Source organism: Lontra canadensis, unplaced genomic scaffold (genome assembly GCF_010015895.1).
Source record: "Lontra canadensis isolate GAN:19392208 unplaced genomic scaffold, GSC_riverotter_1.0 scaffold144, whole genome shotgun sequence".
In the NCBI taxonomy this organism is placed as follows: Eukaryota; Metazoa; Chordata; class Mammalia; order Carnivora; family Mustelidae; genus Lontra; species Lontra canadensis.
Window position 1 is genome coordinate 2,935,940 of NW_022631138.1, and position 16,369 is coordinate 2,952,308.

General features: G+C 51.6%; 1 protein-coding gene and 1 long non-coding RNA gene across 3 annotated transcripts; one reads left to right on the forward strand and one right to left on the reverse strand.

Annotated features, from left to right (window-relative positions):
* Positions 1-5,120: 5,120 nt before the first annotated feature.
* LOC116858899 lies at positions 5,121-6,182 on the reverse strand. The gene is made up of 3 exons (XR_004381040.1): positions 6,151-6,182; positions 5,730-5,849; positions 5,121-5,482 (listed from the first exon to the last, which is right to left on the reverse strand). It is a non-coding gene; the product is annotated as an uncharacterized LOC116858899 (long non-coding RNA).
* Positions 6,183-8,401: 2,219 nt separating this feature from the next.
* Positions 8,402-13,131, forward strand: IL1RN (interleukin 1 receptor antagonist). Of its 2 annotated transcripts, none has more exons than XM_032843848.1 (4): positions 8,402-8,561; positions 9,867-9,955; positions 11,037-11,149; positions 12,278-13,131. In XM_032843848.1, exons 1-4 carry the CDS (start codon positions 8,446-8,448, stop codon positions 12,488-12,490), a joined length of 531 nt encoding a protein of 176 aa, XP_032699739.1. In that variant the 5' UTR covers positions 8,402-8,445; the 3' UTR covers positions 12,491-13,131. The 2 variants fall into 2 exon arrangements, with proteins under 2 accessions (XP_032699739.1, XP_032699741.1); XM_032843850.1 differs by having other exon boundaries at positions 8,425-8,459.
* The last annotated feature ends 3,238 nt before the right edge of the window (positions 13,132-16,369 follow it).

Consider the following 16,369-nt stretch of genomic DNA (forward strand, 5'->3'; position numbering starts at 1 on the left):
CCATTAGGTTATAAGGGACCTTATCTGGCTTTCCCCCAGTGCCCGGAAGAGTGCCTGGCACACAGGGATTAAGTCATTCCATGTGGTCTGGATGAAAGAGCACACGCACGCGTGAATGGGCTGCAGTCGGCTTGAGCACAAAGTGGGGTGGGCACAAAGGTCCAGCCTTGCTAAGCCAGCTCAGTTCCTCGTGTGAGACCTCTGGCTTTACAGAGATAAGAACCAGTTTGGCTTCTGTTAGCCTGAGTCACCTTTTTGGAAGCTGGGTGTGTGGAAGGCAGGCACAGGCCCTTCCTCTTCCTCTCTGCAGGTAATCAGGAGGGAAGGAGCAGCTCCACCCTGGGAGGTGTGGGTGGCACAGGTAGTGCCGACTGCTTCTCCTTTCTGTGCAGCAGCTTGGTCTGGAGCCAGAGGCTGGACGGTCTCAGAGGACCGTGGATTCTACCAGGCCCTTCCCATGGCTGCAGGTAAGTTTCTCTCATTCCTACTTTTCCATCTGAAAAATGGTGGGGGAGGGAATAGCTACCATTCGTGTTTACCAAATGCTCTCAGACTCTCAAGAGCAAGCTTCCAGGGAGACGTCAAGGGCAGGTAGCTCCAGGCCTGTCTGGGAGACCTGGCCGAGGGGGAGGCAGCAGCAGGCCCCACAGATGCTGTGGGGCTGGGGACACTAGCCCAATGCCTGCCAGGCACGCAGGTGACAGAGGGGGCACACCTGCTGCAAGAAAAATCCTGGAGCTCTTAGAGTCTGTTGGTCATTTTCCACTGGTGAGGGAGACGTGGAAATTGGGGATATATTTCTGTCTAATGGGAGAAAGAACCATGTGAACTCAATGAGAAACACTGACAGAATTGGGCACCAGGTCCCAAGATCTGAAGGGTCAGACGCAAGGGCAGGGACCGGAATTCCGTGGCTACACCTGATTGTTCCAGCGGATGGTTGTCTCACGAGGGTGCAGGCTCAGGTGGTCAGAACTTCTCATTTTTCAGGAATAGTCAGATATTCCGATTTCCTTCAGAAGTATTTTGATTAAATGAAACAACAGAGTGAGCAAAGAAAATATTCAACCTGTGGTCTGCTACTGGTTTGCAATCTCTGCTTAAGATCTGTGTGGCACAGAAAAAAGATCTTAAATCTGGGAGTCTGAAGACCTAGTTTCGAATTCTGTGCTTGACCTTGAATGGGTGAACTGTTTTCCTTTCTGGGTCTCCCTCTTCTCAGTATCAAGAGGAGGCTGGCCAATTCTCAGGGTCTCGTGGGCACAGTCATAGCCAATTCTCCCATAAGCTGGCAGACCAGGGGCTCCGCTGAGCAATTAACACGGCCCATCTCTTCTAATCCTCACCACAACCCTATGAGGAAGCACTAAGACTGTTCACTGTTTCATAAGTGGGAACTTGGACAGAGAGGTTAAGTAATTTGCCCAAGACCAGACAGCCACTCTAAGGGGAGGAGCTGGGGTCCGCTGCAGACAGTCTGTTCCAAACCACCCTATTGTGCTCTGGGGGTGCAGAGACTGAGTGAGCTCATGCAGGAAGAAGGACTTTGTAAACCACAAGCAGTTTTTCCAAGAGCAGTAAATCCTCCCCTTTCCTTCAGCAGGTGAGGCAGTTTCCAGTGGAGTGTGTTAAAATGTCAGCCCACGGTCTTACGCTTCTTTCAAATGTGTAAAGAGGACACCATTCCCAGAACCAGACAGTGATAGAATGTGAAGGAACCTTTATGCTTAAAAACAGTCCACTTTGAAGTATTTTCAACTGGCACATGGTAGGTGCTGAGTAAGTTCGAATTCAGGAGACGAGGGCGTGCAAGCCCAGTGAAGACACCATGTCTTCTGGGAGGCCAGGAGTAGGGCTCGGAGAAGGGAGACGATGGAGACCATGGAGAGATTTAGGGTTTACCTCAAGGTCTGGGAGCTCGAGGACAGAGGAGCAAGGACCATGGTGGGTGTGCACCTGGGACGTGAAACTTCTCTCACTGGCCCTCTTCCTCCTCTCTAACACCACTGACCTCGCAGCTAAGGTGCATGAAAAAGGTGAGGCAGGAGGAAGAGGATGTAAAGGTGGAGGCAGTGATAATGATAGAGAAACTCCTTTTTATAGCCTAAGTTTGAAACCAATGTGGAGCTACTAGAGGCGGATCTACCTTGATTTACATAGTTGGAGGAAGTGTAAATGGCTAAATTAAAAATTAACTTGATCCGAAGGGGAGTGATTGACCAACGTTGCATCTGCTGTGGTCTCTTTTCCTGAGTGGAAGGCTAAGGCTTTTGGTTTCTTGTGTGCTTTATCTACCTATGTATCTATCTAATAAAATGGACCACATCTCTGCTGGGCAGGACACAATGATAGGCAGCTAATCATGCCTGCAATTTGCAGTACTAGCCACCAGATGGTATGAGCACCTTTTTAGGATTTGTATTATAGGGTGACCAATCATCTCAGCTTTCCGGAGATGCAGGACTTTTCTGTACTAACATTGGAAAGTTCTGGAAAAACCGGGCAAATGGCCACCTTAGTCCAAAACCAGCTATAGAGCTTTCTTGTTAAGCTCCATAAGGTTTTCAAATCATCCTTTCCTTACTACCAAAAAATAAACTTCTAAAATTTCCAAGCAATTGTGGAATAAATTGTTTCTCTAGAAGACGTGAGTTCCAATCAAAAGGAACGCCGTAAGAGCAAATGTAATTGCTGCTTCTATTCCCTGTGCAATGAAGCAGAGAGGAAAGAGGTCAGTTGCCTTTCTGGCAGGACTGGCGTATGGGAAGGGATGCAAGAGCTGGGTTCAAATCCTGCCTCAGCCATGATCTGGGGCAAGTGATTTAATCTTTCTGAGCCTTGATTTCTTATTCTGTGAAGTGAGTGTAAGTATAAACCCGTCTTGAAAGTGGGTGTAAAGATACCCACCTTGCGCAGTTGTCATGAGGACTAAGTGAGATCCATGGTAAAGAAAGAGCACATAGCCTGAGCCCAAAGCGCAGAAGGTAAGAAACCCAGCTGTGCCCTCCCCCAGTTCCTGCCCCACTCCCACTCCCTCTCCATCTGCCTTTGGAGAAGCTAGCTGCCTTATGAAGCTGGTCACCAAAACCAAGAAGGCAGGAGCAAACATGTGCCTCTAGAAGGACCAGATAAGCAGATAAAGAATGGCTTTCAGTTCAGATCCATATCAGACCCGGAACTGCTGGAGCAAAAACCATCTTGGAAGACTTGGAAACTTGTACAAGATGCACAGTAAGTTTGCCATCTGGACCAGGAGGGGAGCATGCTTCTTATGAAGCTGTGATTGATAACAGTTGACTTTATATACAATCTCCCGACAACCGTCCCCAGGCCAAGAGGGCACTCAGGTGGGCCGAGACACCTGGGAGAACCTCTGTCTCCAAACCTGGCCTGTCGCTGTGGGCAGCTTCTCACAAGCTCCTGGGTTTGGTAAAAATCAACTTGGTTACAGGGCAGGGCTGGGTAGGTGGAAACTGACAAGAGAAGATGTGAGATGGTATTTGCCCTTCCTCCTCCTATTTGTACTGATATATTTACTCAGCTCTTGGAAAGAGTAACCAGAGACTTTGTACCATTATCTCAGTAAAAATTTCTGAAGCTTGGGCATGTGTGCTGTGCGCTGTGACGCTCACGTACGCAGGAGTTGGCTGAAGGCTCTAAACGTGAGATCGAGCTGTTGCAACTTAAGGTGCACATCTGTCCGCCCAAAGCCGGCTGCTTAAATTTTGATGAATGCTGTTTGTGTGACCTGCCTGCGGGCCAGCAGACACAGCTGGAAACATTTACACCAAGGTTTGCGGAGGTGTCCCGGTGAACTGGATTTGTCGGGAAGGGATCGCTGGCTGTGAGGGGGATGGGACCCGGGGGCTGAGCCGCTGGGCTGAGGCAGGGAGAGACTGGAGTTGGGAAATAAGATGTTCTCTCCCAAGAAGGACCAAGAGCCGTCAGATCCCCCCACCTCTGTGGGGCTCTGGAGCCGGCAGGATCGGCTTGTGAGCATCTCTTCCCAGTTCTGCATTCAGCATGGTCCTGCTGGTGGCTTGGGATCATCCGCGGAGGGAGTGTTTATCCCAGAGAAACCAGCAAAAGCTACTAATGGGAACTTTTTCAGAGAAGCCAGCTGTCCGCATCATGGACCAGCACAGCACAGCCCTGCCTTCAGGCTCAGTGGCCCCAGATCACACACCAGGTCTCATCTATCTGTCCACGGGCCCCAGGGTGATCTTAATGAAACAAATCTGACAGTGTCACCCACTGATTCCAGGTTCTTTAAGATAAATTCCCTGCCCCTTATGCGGCATGAAAGGCACTTCCTCCTGACTTCTGCCCAGACTTTTTCATGACTTCTGCCCCTACCCCCAAATGCTGTTTGGACTCTGCATCCTGAAAAATACAACTCAAAAAATACACATCGGGTTCCACATCTGGCCCAGGACCAAAATTCCTGCTGTGATAACCAGCAAAGCTAGCAAAATATATTTCGAAATAATCAGATGGCATCAAAGAATGACCAGGGCTTTGAAGAACTGCAGAGGCCCCAACAGGTGGAGGTCAACCTGGGGGCCTTTTGGCCCAGGAAACATTTTCTGGTTTCAAAAGCCCCAGCTGAGTTTTGGACAGTCTCGTGGGGTTGGACAGGGGGTGGGAGGGGATAAAATTTGTGTTTTATCTCCCACTGAGGAGAAAGGGCCCCGGTAAACACCCCAGGTCTGGGCTGGGACCCTAAGGACCAGGACTGAACAGAAATGGAGTAGCCTGCCTAGTTCTTGATGTCCCATTGTGACCATCAGAAGCCTGCTGGGGGGAAGGTCACCCGGAAGCACCCCCAGTCTCACTGCCCAGGGGAAGCAAAAGGGAATCATCTCTAGATAAAGATAATATGTCCAGAGCCTCAAATGACCTCTACAATGTTTGTTATACTACCGTGCCCAGCAGTCAATAGAAAGCAGCCAGGCATATGCAAGACAACCTGTGCACCAGACAGAAGCAGATTCCAGAAGGACACGCAGCAGGGATTCAGATAATGCCCTGAGTAGGAGCAGGCTTTACAAGAACCATGAATACCACGTCCAAGGATTTAAAAGACAAGACTGAAACTTTTGGCAGAAACTATACCCCCCCCCAGAAAAGGAAGCAGATGGCAATCCTAGAACTGAGGGATGCAATTAGCTGAGATTGAGAAATAGCATTTATTGAACCCTTCCTATGTGGATGGTGCCCTAGAGGCACCAATAGCGGGCCAGGGCTTGGTCCCAGTACAGCCTGTCGAGTGTCACTCCGAGGACATGGTTGTCCTATTTCCCTCTGAGTGGGCCTTTGTCATTTCTGCTGTCACCAAGGCAGAGCAGGGCTCAACATGTAGAAGGCACTCGATGTAGTTTGCTGCCTGAAGCTCACAGGGAGAGCACAAGGTCTGAGTGGGAAGGCAGGGTCCACAATGTGGTGTGGTCATTGAACTGAATTCGGGAACTGGAGTGAGGGGCTGAGCACCCGGAACCGAGAATAAGTTTAGTCAGAGATTTCCTGTGGGCAGAAATCATAGGGACACCAACTATTTTTGATAAGACGGAACCAAGAGTAGAATTGTGGCCAGAAGCGTGAGGAGAGGGGAGGAGCCTCAGGTCCCCCGCTCACTTCCTCCCCCAGCCCAGACGGTGAGGGCCTCCCCCTCTGGAGTCTAGCCTGGTGAGCCGAGTAGGGTGGATGGGGTTAGGGGCATTGTAACTGACCTTTCCCACTTTACGTGGGGTGAAGAGGCAGACGCAATAGCTTTCCATTGTGTGAGTATCTGCTACGTGCCAGGGTCAGGGTTGAGTACACCGTGTGCAACGTCTCAGTCCTCACGGAACCTGTGGCAAGGCCTCAATTATCAGCACGGTCTAATGGATAATGAAACTGCAGACAAGAGAACAGGGCGTGGGTGGCCCAGCTCCTAAGTGACATGGGAGAGGGCAGCCCCAGGTCAGCCTGACTTCTCAACCTGGCCCTAGGGACTCCCTCCTCCCCACCTGGAAAGGCCTGCTAGGCAACTTCTCCAGCAAAGGTGGAGAACTCAGGGTTCTGCTCTCTGGGAGAAATCTGTCTCTCTGAATTTGGGCTGGAGACAGGGGAGCATTTACCCAGGAGCCACAGTGTGGGTGGGAACTTGACCTGGAATGCTGTCTGAGGGTAGACAGGCAGGATGGAGCCCCTTGGGGTCCCCTAAGCAAGTCATCCTCCTCTTCAGTCTCCAGGGATGTTTTTCAAGGGGTGCTGATGTGACATCGAGGAGGGCTTCAGAAGTGGCATTGAAAGACAAGTAGGAGAGAACTTACCACAGTGGGGGCTTGCTGCCTTCCATCTCAGCAGGGGTGGTGACCAGTTTAGGCCCCTGATGATTCATAGGTGTTCCAGAAATTATAACCCCCAATTCAGCAAATGCTGAATGAATGTGGCAAATAATCAAGCAGGTTCTTACCCATCACATCCTCCAGCCAGCCCTCCCCAAAACCAACAGAACGCCCCCTTGGCCCTCAAAGGTAGATATTTTTTCTTGCATGTGTTTCAAAGGCGAATGCCTTCCTCAAGGTCACTCATCTTGGGAGGACAGAGGGGACAAGTACAAGTCACTTTGTCCCTCAAAGTAATCACCCAGAGAAGTGATACAATTTTTGCAGAAATATTCCATTTGCTCTGAAAGAAGTGTTCTTTAAAGATTTGAGAAATTCATCTGTAACCTTCATTTTAAAAAATCTTTTAAAATTGAGGTATAATTGACATATAACATTAATTTTTTAAAAAATTGAGATATAATTGACATATAACATTATATTTAATTAAAGTATAATTGACATATAACATTAGTGATATACAACATAGCTGTTTTCACCTATCACCTGTTTTATATACATAGTTATAAAAGTATCTTTTTTCTTGTGATGAGAACTTTTACGATCAACTCTCTTAGCAACTTTCACCTATACAATGTAACCATCATCTCTGAAGGATTTTGCCCTCATTTGGACAATGACACTGATTTGCTGGTTAAAAATAAAGTCAGACTCATCAAGATCAGCTGTTGAACAGGATGGCCACTGGCTGGGAGTCTGAAGACCCGGATTCTTAGGCATACCTTTGCTGTTAATGCTCTGTGTGGCCTTGGGCAGGTCCCTTTCCCTCTTTGGGTCTTTCTGAATGTTCTTCAAGACAATGATAGGGTGGGTAAGACGACTGCCGAGCTCCCACCCAGTTCTCCAATGGTGTAATCTGTGCTTCTGCATTAACACTGGGCCCTCTGATTATGTAAAGCCCAGTCCATGCTCTTGCCATCCATAAAAGGGAATATGCATACCTTTTTCCTAACTTCTAGAACTAGTAAGGAAAGAAGTTAATGCTTATGTGTGCTCACTGCAGGCTAGAATTTCTTCCTTCCTGTCTCCCTTCCTCTCTCCCTTTCTCCCTTCCTTACTACCTCCTCCTTCCTCCCTCTTTTCACCCATAGAGGAAGACATGATCAATCCCACTCTGGGCACTGAGGCAGAAGGGGCAGAGGCAGAGTCCCCAAGAAGTTCAAGGTCACATGGGTAGCAAATGGCAAGTGGCAGAGGTGAAATCTGGATCCATCTGTCCAAGGGTTGAGTTGACCCCATTTTTCCAAGACCATACTTTAAAGACATGGATCCCAGGGAGAGAGCTGAGGTCGAAACACCTCTCAGGAAACTGACTCCATGGCAGGGGTCAGAGGATTTCAAGCCAAATGCAGCCAAAAACAACTTCACTTACAAAAACTCAAGCTGCCCTGTCCTACTCTGAAAAATGGAAATGCCCTGTTTTTGTAAATTAAGTTGTGTTAGAAGGTAACTGACTTGTCATTACAGATCACCTATCACTGTTTAAGCAACAATAGCTGAGCTGAGAAATCATGACAGAGATAAACCCTAAAATATTTACTATCTGGTCCTTTACAGAATGTTTGCTAGTCCCTGGTCCAGAGTCCAGCATGGCTGTCCATCCTTCAAAGAACACAAAGTGTCATGAGACTGTTCTGTGTGCTGAAGGGCCCCACCACTTGGCTTGTTAGAAAGGAGGATTTTTTTACTTAAATCTATTTTTTTTTCGTAAATCTATTTTTAAAAAGGTCAACAAACAGTCTCAGGATACCTGTCAGGCCAACGAGGGAGTCAGTTTTCATCGCGCTCTTCCCAGGAACTAAGTGAAGGGGAAATAGAAATCTTAATTTTGGGGAAATTGCATGGGGGAAAAGGGGAGGGAATCAGTTACGACACCCCGTTGCGACACTCAGCACAGTTGAAAGTGACAACAACAAGGTTTCTCATTTTGGAAATATGAGGGCATTTCCGTTTCTCAGAGTAGGACAGAGCAGCTTGGGTGAGTGACTATTTTCTTTATAAGCGGCAACTCGGGGCCTGAAATGGCAGTGTCGTCTTGTCTTGCTGTGGCCGCAGAATGGACACCTGCAGGTATCCCCTCAGTTACCTGATCTCTTTCCTCCTTTTCCTGTTCCATTCAGAGACAGCCTGCCATCCCTCGGGGAAGAGACCTTGCAGGATGCAAGTCTTCAGGTAAGGCCGCCCCTGCGAAGGCATGGTGGACAGACAGGCAAATGGAGCCACTACCGGCCGTGTGGGGCCACTGGCCTCCACAGTGACTGCGATCTGAGTTTGGGCTGGAAAGGGAGGTCCGTTATTCAGGAAAGGGGAGCCACATCTGTGGTCTTCAGGGAGTGTGTCTCAGAATATCTCAGATGGGCAGAACTTGGCCAGAGGCCTGGCTGATTGTCCCGGAGACTCTGGCAACTCAGTGAGTGACAGGCGTGGAGTCATGCCGAGGCTCTTGCCTGGGCAAGGCAGCCGGAGGGAGGCCCTCTATGGGCGGTGCACAGCCCGGAGGCCCAGACTGCCGGCCAGCCTTGCGGGTCCGTGTGGACATGATGGAGGACCCCGCTCCTTTGTGGCCTCAGTTTCCCCGTGTGTGACATGGGGTTAAGGATAACCCTCTGCCTGCCTTCCTGGGTTGTTGTGAAGATCAAAGAGCCCCTGAGCATGACTGCGATTTAAAAAAATTGAGCCAGGAGTTTTGTGAGATGTCACCAACATTGTAAAATTGACAGGCTATGGCTCTGTCCCCATGGGCCCTCTGTCCTGTAACATCCTGGGACTAAGCCACACCAGGGTGACTTCACCCTTGAATCGAGTTTCCCTGGCTTGAGATGCAGTTCGGGATTCTGTGCGTGTGTGTGTGTGTGTGTGTGTGTGTGCATTTCTAGACATGGGAACTTCTTCATGGGCTTTGCCTCTGCCTCCTCCTACTGACTGGGGGCTCCAGGAGATGCACCTCGAGGTCTCTAGTAGGAGACTCATCCAGGAGCTTAGGAGAATCTGGAAAGGTCCGATGCTCAACATGTGCAAAGACCTTTAGATTTTGTCCAGCCATCCCTCACTGAGCTCATGAGCTCCCCAAAGTCACCCGATGTTATGGGCATTGGTTGCCATACTTCACTTGTGAGGAGATGAGGCACAGTTCCAAGGTCACACAGGTGGGCAGCAGGGCACAGAGGGCCCATGTTCAGGCTGGGGCTGTGCAAGCTTGGCTCTCAGCCCTTCACCAAGGGCTCGATAGCCACATGTGGCTGGTGGCTACCATGGTAGAACGTGGGTACACTGCTTTCCAGAGGTGGCAGCTGGGCCTCCTCTTCGTCCATGAAGACCTCAGCGTCTCCTGCATGCCAGGGCTGGGCTAAAGCACCACACCCGTGTCAGAAAGCTGAATGCAGGTTCAGTGAGCTCTGGGGGACACAGGAAGAGTGGGGGGCACAGGACTGGGCATACAGAGGTTGTTCACCATAGCAGGGGTCTTTTGTATTTCAGAATCTGGGATATTAACCAGAAGACCTTCTACCTGAGGAACAACCAGCTGGTCGCTGGGTACTTGCAAGGATCAAATACTAAATTGGAAGGTGAGTGGTTGCCAGGAGAGTGGATGCCGTGTGGGTCCTGGGTCACGTTGGCCTGGAGTCTGTGGCTTGCTCCCCCAAACCTTCGGTTCAAAGTCCTAATTCCCGCTGGGTCTTTGTGGCTGAGTTGGAAGCTGGGGGAGGCCTGGCCACACTCGAGGGCAGCCTCAAGAGGGTAGGACGGTTATCTAGTTCTGGAGCCCCCACCTGCTGGCACGGTGTCCCAGGGCCACAGCTGGCAGGGAGAGGGCACAGAAGGCAAGGTGCTCCCTTTCCCTTCATGACTACGAAGGCTTCCATGTTCCTATGTTGTTCAGATCCTAACTACCAACCAAAACGAATGCACCACATCTAAGTCTGGGTTCTGTCCCTTATCCACGGACACCACATCAGCCATGTTCCGGTTCTTGTTCTAAACAAGCTCCATGAGCTTGGGCAGGCTTCCCCCACTCCATCCCTCAGTTTTTCCTTCAGGGAAATGAGGCTGGCATGATGGCACCATGAGAGAGTCTCTGAGCATGAGCTTCCTGGGATGTTTTCACGTCCTTGTTGGCTGACTTGGTACAATGGGATGGCTCCCACCCTGCCCCGTCCCCTTGTTCTCAGCTCCCTGCCTCACCCTAAAAGAGTATGAGACTGGTCTTTCCTGTCCTTCTGTTAATTCTCCTGATGAACACGCCGAAGCACAGGAAGGCTGAGATTTTCACTGCTGTGTGGGCTCAGAGACTACCAAGGTCAAGAGGCAGGTTCAAAGTCACCCAGGTGCCTGTAGACCAAGCCCCAGGGCCCGTGTGCTATTTTCCTGTACCCCGGGGGACCTGGAGCACAGGTGTCCTGGGGAGAAGGAAGGACAGGAACCACACAGAGCAGAATCTAGGTGACACAGTCCTTGAAGAGTAACTCAGAGACTACTTGGTTTGATCTTCTGTTTGAATGCAGACCAGGGAGATGGGGCTTTCCTGTCCTTCTGACCTTTGGGTTTTAGTTGGTGGGTGGGCGGGGGGAGACAGAAAAATCTCCTGGGAGAGTCTGGGCTGCCTCCTTCTCTCTCTGCAACCTGACCCTGCCTTCTGCTCTTTCCCAGAGAAGTTAGATGTGGTGCCCATCGAGCCTCATACCGTGTTCCTGGGGATCCATGGGGGGAAGCTGTGTCTGTCCTGCGTCAAGTCTGGCGATGAGACCAGGCTCCAGCTGGAGGTAAGGACCCATCTCAGATAACAACCACCCCAAACCCCATAGCTGGAACAATGGCAGTAGGCTCTTTCTCGGGACTTGGGGTTGATGAGACAGGTGCAGCGGGCCATGTGCTCCGCTTGGCGTAGCTCCCGACCCTCCTGCAGTGGCATCAGCGGGGAGCTCTGTTGGGGGTAGGGGCGATGATGGCTTCTCACTCCCCAGGCTGCTGTTCCACATGGTCTCGGAGCACCGAGGTCAGCGTGGGCCTCCTTACAGCATGGCTGCTGGCTTCCAAGCCAGATTATTCCACAAAGACAAGCCTCCATGTGCAAATGTGTATCAAACCCTCACCGACGTCGTTCAGCTCACATCCCATTGGCTGAAGCCAGGCGTAGGGCTAAGTCTAGTCTCTAGAAGGAGGGGACTGGGAAGGACAGTTGCCTTGGAGGTCCCATTCTCTGTGTGCCACTCTCCTGCCCAGGGCCCCCGACCCACTTGGACTCACCCTCTTCCGAGGAAGCGAAGCTTCAAGACCTTTCTCTTCTAAACCTTATTTACTCAAACCCACACATTGGCATCCTATCTGGGGCCCTGTGCTCCTTGCTCCCCGCAGTGTGAATGGGAAGAGATGGCTTTGCCTCAGGGGCTTGTGGGTCAGGATCTTTACTCAGTGTGAGTGGCTGTAACTAACTGGGGCACCGTCCCTTCTCCCAACCGCAGGACAGGTGCATTCTTTCAGAGGGTGACTACTCTGCGTGGAGGGGGGATGAGGAGGACGTTGTGTGTACTGTGCCGAATGTGCTGTGGTGACCTCTGCCCAACCCCCGTCCTCATGCCCTCTTGCCAGAGGTGCAGGCCAGGAGAGAACTCCGGCCTCCTTGTGCACTGCCCTCTTCTGAAGACGCCATGTGTTTACCAAACGTCCTGGCCCAAGGCTAGAGCGGCCAGATTTCCCAAAGTCAAGGCGTGACTGTGGGACAGCCTCTTTGTGTCACTGCTGTCCCAGATGGCCCAGGACACTTGGCCAGCTGCAGGGGTCCCTGGTCAGTGTTTCTCCAGCTCCTTCTCTAAGCCAGCCAGGGGCCAAGTGTAGGCAGAGGGAGGATCTCTGGGCTCCCCAGCCCTCACTGCTCCTATCTTGGCCTCCAGGCAGTTAATATCACCGACCTGAGTAAGAACAAGGATCAAGACAAGCGTTTCACCTTCATCCTCTCGGACAGAGGCCCCACCACCCGCTTTGAGTCCGCCGCCTGCCCCGGCTGGTTCCTCTGCACAGCACTTGAGGCCGACCGGCCCGTCAGCTTCACCAACACGCCCGAAGAGGCCATGACAGTCACCAAGTTCTACTTCCAGAAGGACTAGTGGTGGGCCCAGGCCACACTTCCCCCATGCCCAGCACATTGATGACTCCAGAGACGCCTCTCCACGCTGCCCGTGGCCTCCTGGCTGTCGTGGGGGCTGGGAGGGGCAGCCTTGGTGGGGTGGGCCCTCGGAAGGATGGCCGAGAGCCCCCGTGACAGGACTCTGTCACCAGCCCCTCAGCTAAGTGACCTCGATGCTGCCTCCATGGTAGTCTTTCTAACGTGCAGCTCAAGCCACAGCCCTGCTCCAGGCCTTCCAGCCGGGCCTGTGCCTTCCGGATGGAAGCCAGGCTGCTCGGCCAGCTGGTCCTCAACTCTGCCCGCCATGACTCCTTGTCCTCCTCCCTCGCCCTTTGCCTGTCCGCATCCCGGATCCCTCACACCCCACGCTGCCTCCCAAACCTTGTTTTGCAAACTGAGGCTGTTCTGTGAGGAAAACTCAGAGTCTGTGCCACAACGGAAGACAAGGATTTCCTTTTTCTTTTAAACCAACTGCATCCATTCTGAAGGAGAGTCCTTTATTTAGAGACTGTGGCCTTTCTGGAAAGGGGGTGGGGGAGGGGGAAAGGAGCTCTCCCTTTTGGTTTCCCTGTCTTATTTTTGTAACACCCTAACCTGCAAAAATGAGAAGTTAGTTTGTTATGCTGGTCCCTAGTTTTTCTCTGTCACGTTCCTCAAGTCTGGCCCCCACTGTCCAGGCCCGGCACCATCTCCACTCCAGGCCTTGTACAGCGGCCCCCCACTTTTCCTCTCCCAGCCCGCCCATCAGAAGCTCCCAGCTCCCAGGGTGCACAACTTTGGCTCCCCTGGGGCCAGGTCTCCTGGGAGGGAGGAATTGTTCTTGGACTATTTTAGCACTTCGGACACTCTGAGACTTGTTCAAGGGTGGTTGTGCCTCCGTCTGTCTCCCACCCCAGAGCCCCAGACTCTGAGCTCCTGAGAGCGGGGATCATGACCTGGGTGGATTTTGGGCCTGGCCCTCGGCATATGCTCATTGAATGTGTGTTATGTGTGCAGAGTAAAAAGTCTGCTACTCCCTGTGACTGAAGCTCTGTTTTACAATAAAATCTTGAAAACTTACCTACTTTGCTGGCTATGTTTCTGGCCTCGCCAGGCTTGGTGCGTGGAGAGCTTGGGAAACGAGGAAGCCAAGGGGCCTTTCTCACCCTGGGGATTAGGCCTGGCTGCCTCTCTTCTGAGAATCCTTTCCTCCTTGGGCTTCACACTCTCTGGATATGGGAGGCGGACCTCCCTATCAGGAAGGTGGGTAGCACCACTGTCCACGATAGCCGCCAACAGAAAACAATCTAAACACCCATCACCGAGGAATGAATACAGACATCATGTATGTTCATATAGAGCACAGAAAGCGGGTAGACGGCAGTCGGCTGCATGCCACAGGGAGGTGCACCTTGACCACATGACGCGGGCTGTGGGAGTCACAATGGGAGTCACATTAAGCACTCCTGCAGACATAAAGCTAAAACAGGACAAACTGAGCCATTGCAGGGAGGGGTATGCAGACAGGGCGTGCAAACAGAGAGAGAAGCAGGGACGGGCTGTGTCCGAAAGCGGGGTGGCTGGGTCACCCCCTGGGAGACAGAGGGTCAGATGGGAGCACCCGGAGGCTTTTAGGATCCAGACGACACTCTATCCCTTGGCTGCGGTTAGGCGGTTTTCTGGGTGTATGCTATATTTCACAATTTTGAAATCTAAAAAAAGAAAAGCCTTGCCCCTCTGGGGAATGGGGAAAGGGGGCACTGGGAAATGATGAGATCACTGGATAGACTATTGAATTTGGCCCCTCGAGGTGTAGAAGCTTAAGATCGTCCTCGGACCTGGCTTGGCTACCAGCCAGGCCAGCTGCCAGTGTGGTCCCTCCTGCCTCCCGGGCTCTGCTGACTTCTGGACTTGGTCTCTGGAGCCCTAGAGTCAGGCCCGACTGGGTGGCTTCCGTCCTTGAGGCCTGCTGCTCCTTGTTCCTAGAGAAAGCTGACTGAGACAGGGTTTGCAAACAGCGCTCCTGGCACTTGTCTCTAAGGTTCGGGAAACAGAACTCAACAAAGCTAGGCCATGAGGCAGGGCTGCAGGTCTCGAACCTGGCTCCGGCCGAGCCCTCTGCTCCTCTCTGCTTCCCCAACTGGACTTCACGCACCACTTGGCTGGAAGAGGAGATTTCACTGCTAATAACTAAGTTCAACGGGTTAAAAGGCCACCGATTGGAGAAAATCTTTACTATCTCTAGATCTCAGCTCCTCAGAGAAGGCCACCCTTGGGTCAGCCGTCTCTTACTCCCGTGGAAGATGGAAGAAACCACACACCTGCTCCCCGGGGATGACGTGGGATAAAATGAGCCAGTATGGGAGCGGTGCTGTGCGTCAGGGAAGGATCCCAGCCGCTGGTAGATTTTTAGTCCCTGCGAAGGGGGACGTTCAGGGCAGAAAACCCTTCAGGGCTTAATGGCAACAACAGCAACAACACTTGTGGGGCCCTACTGCCCTCCCACCCTCTGCTGACAGAAGGGAAACCTGAGGTTCGGACTCTTCATGTGATCAGATCAAGCAGCCGGTCGTAGCTAAGAGGCGAGGGAGCGGACAGTCAAGCGCACGGGCTCTCTGGTGTTCCAGCTCTCCTGTTGGCAACATGCACTCCCACACAAGCGAGTTAATGTCTTGGAGGCTCTGTTTCCTCCTCTCTAAATGCAGGTGATAGCCATAGCCTGGGGCTGACTTACTGAAGCTTTGCCATATGACCGTGGTCTTATTACCGTCACTTGTTTTCTAAAAGTCAGGGCTCAAGGGAATCTGCTTCAAAGCCTTGCTGCTCCAGGTGTGGTTCCGAGATCAGTATCATCATCATTAGCAGCAGCAGCAGCAGCAGCAGCAGCAGCAGCATTTGGGAGTAAAAGGCAGACCCCCAGGCCCCATGCCAGACTTCCTAACTTAGTATCTTCCTCTGAAGCAGGTCCCTAGGTGATTCAGTGCAAGTTCAAGTTTAAGAAGGTCTCCTTCAAAGTGCAGTGCTCGTGTGGTGTATGAACTCAGGAACATTTGTTAAACCGACTCTCATGATTATAAACCCAACTCATGTGCTCAACATCCCTCCCGCTAGCTCACTGATGATACCCAAAACTCCCCTCTTAAGACCTCCTTACTCTGGCTTCAAGGGTTCTTTAAGAGAGGAAAAGCTTTAGGGGCACCTGAGTGGCTCAGTCGGTGAAGCGTCTGACTCTTGGTTTCTGCTCAGGTCATGATCTCAGGGTCCTGAGATCGAGCCCCGTGTGGGGCTTGGCGATCAGCATGGAGTCTGCTTGTCCCTCTCTCTCATAAATAAACAAAATCTTTAAAAAGAGAGAGAGAAGAAAAGCTTTAAGCCCCTTCTAGAACATCACCAGCTCACTCAGGGATTTTGATCTGTTTTGTTCTACGACATATCCTAAGTCCCTCAAGCAACACTTGGAATGTCCAGGGTGGTCAATCAATATTGGATCAAGCAGTGAATCGGCCATTGATATATCAGTAGGAACTCATGTATTACATGGGTCAGAAAATTTGGGAAGACAGGGAACTTAGGCCACGAAAGTTTTAGAAAGAAGCCTAGAAAAAGGAAAAAACCCTGGGCGTTGCAGGTTGCAGATTTTGGAGCACATCAAAGAAAAAGAAACGGCCACAAGGTGGCAGCAGCGCACCCGGGCTTTACTGGGCGGGGCCTTGACAGGTGCGCTCCTGCCCTCAGAAGTCTAGCCCGAGCAGTAGGGAGTTGCTATTTGGGAGGACAAGGGGACTTGCGGGGCGGGGGGGCACTCATGTGTCTAGGTGATGTCACTCAGCAGCACAGTGAGGAATTTCTGGGTCAGAGAGCTCCGAAGCACAGAGGCAGC

What these genes read in the sequence shown, in the direction of transcription:
- IL1RN (XM_032843848.1), top strand. Translation starts at nt 8,446, where the DNA reads ATGGACACCTGCAGGTATCCCCTCAGTTACCTGATCTCTTTCCTCCTT. An exon ending in TGCAGGATGCAAGTCTTCAG is followed by an intron (nt 8,562 to 9,866) that starts GTAAGGCCGCCC and finishes TTTGTATTTCAG; the next exon opens with AATCTGGGATATTAACCAGA. An exon ending in ATCAAATACTAAATTGGAAG is followed by an intron (nt 9,956 to 11,036) that starts GTGAGTGGTTGC and finishes GCTCTTTCCCAG; the next exon opens with AGAAGTTAGATGTGGTGCCC.